Source organism: Aplysia californica, unplaced genomic scaffold (assembly GCF_000002075.1).
Source record: "Aplysia californica isolate F4 #8 unplaced genomic scaffold, AplCal3.0 scaffold00203, whole genome shotgun sequence".
Taxonomy (NCBI): domain Eukaryota; kingdom Metazoa; phylum Mollusca; class Gastropoda; order Aplysiida; family Aplysiidae; genus Aplysia; species Aplysia californica.
Genome location: NW_004797473.1, coordinates 844663 through 845922, shown reverse-complemented (window position 1 = coordinate 845922; position 1260 = coordinate 844663). Strand labels below are relative to the sequence as shown.

At 41.9% G+C, this 1260-nt stretch overlaps 1 protein-coding gene across 1 annotated transcript in view; it reads right to left on the bottom strand.

Annotated features, from left to right (window-relative positions):
- Nucleotides 1–1260, bottom strand: part of LOC101863270 (multidrug resistance-associated protein 4) — a gene marked incomplete in the record, with an annotated part of 36479 nt that overhangs the window by 4171 nt on the left and 31048 nt on the right. The window contains 2 exon segments of the mRNA XM_005099144.3: nt 18–190; nt 1146–1235. Of these exon segments, the coding sequence (XP_005099201.2) occupies nt 18–190; nt 1146–1235 (263 nt within the window).

Sequence of the window (1260 nt, the reverse complement as noted above, 5' to 3'; positions counted from 1 at the left end):
ACCAACAAAACACTCACATAGGGTCCACATTAGCGGTAGCCTCATCAATCATCAGTATCTTGTTATGCCGTAACACGGCGCGGGCCAGACAGATCAGTTGTCGCTGACCCACGCTGAAGTTGATCCCGCCCTCGGAAACTTCCGCACCCAAACCCTCGGGCAGCTCCTTCACCTGCTCCCTCAGCTTCACCTGTAGGTTTAGTTTTAGTAAGAGTTTTACGGCACTTGCAACACGACAAGGTCATATAAGTGCCAAACATTAGATTATGGGTTACAAGAGAGTAACATACAAATACAAAAAAGAAGGAGGAGAGATAAGGACGACAGACGTTTGATAGGAAAGAAGGAGCAAACCACACCAGAGTACCCGCCAACTACCCAAAAAGATAAGATAAGATGAGACTAGAAAAGACAAGACAAGACAAATAAGATAAGAAAAGATTAGATGAGATAAGGTGAGATTAGATAAGATTAAATAAAACAAAATAAGATAAAGATAAGCTAAAGAAAAGCTAAGATAAGATAAGATTAGACAAGATAAGACAAGATGAAGTACACAAAGAATAAAGGTTGTTATCTACAACCCACAACAACAACATCCCCACCATCGACAACAAAAAACAAAAAAAACCAGCAACAACAACTACAACAACAGCAGAAATAAGAAGAAACGAATATACAGGTAGTGAACCAATACCCACAACCACAACACAGTCAAAAACACACCTTGACAACTGATGTAAGTTTTAGTAAGAGTTTTACGGCGCTTGTAACACAGTTTAGTTTTCGTACGAGTTTTGCGGCACTTGCAGCACAATATAATAAGGTCATATAAGTGCCAAAGATTAGAGGCTTTACAAGCGAGTAACAAACACAAAAAAGGAGGAGGAGAGATCAGGACGATACATGTTTGATAGAAAAGAAGGAGCAAACCACACCAGAGCACCCGCCAACCACCCACACTTGTAACACAAACAGGTCATAAGAGTGCAAAAATTTAGAGGTGTCAGCACTACAAAGTAATATACAGAGAAAAGAAGGAGGAGAGATAAGGACGATAGATGTTTGATAAGTTAAGGCCAACCCCCCCCTCCCCCAAGGACACACGCATGTGTTCAAAAGGTCAAGGTTACATGGTCACTGACCTCATCGAGCGCTTTCCACAACACGTCGTCCTTGTGGTGGCTGAAGGGGTCAAGGTTCTTTCTCAGAGAGCCTGTGAACAGCACTGGGTCCTGGGGATGGATATATATGGATATA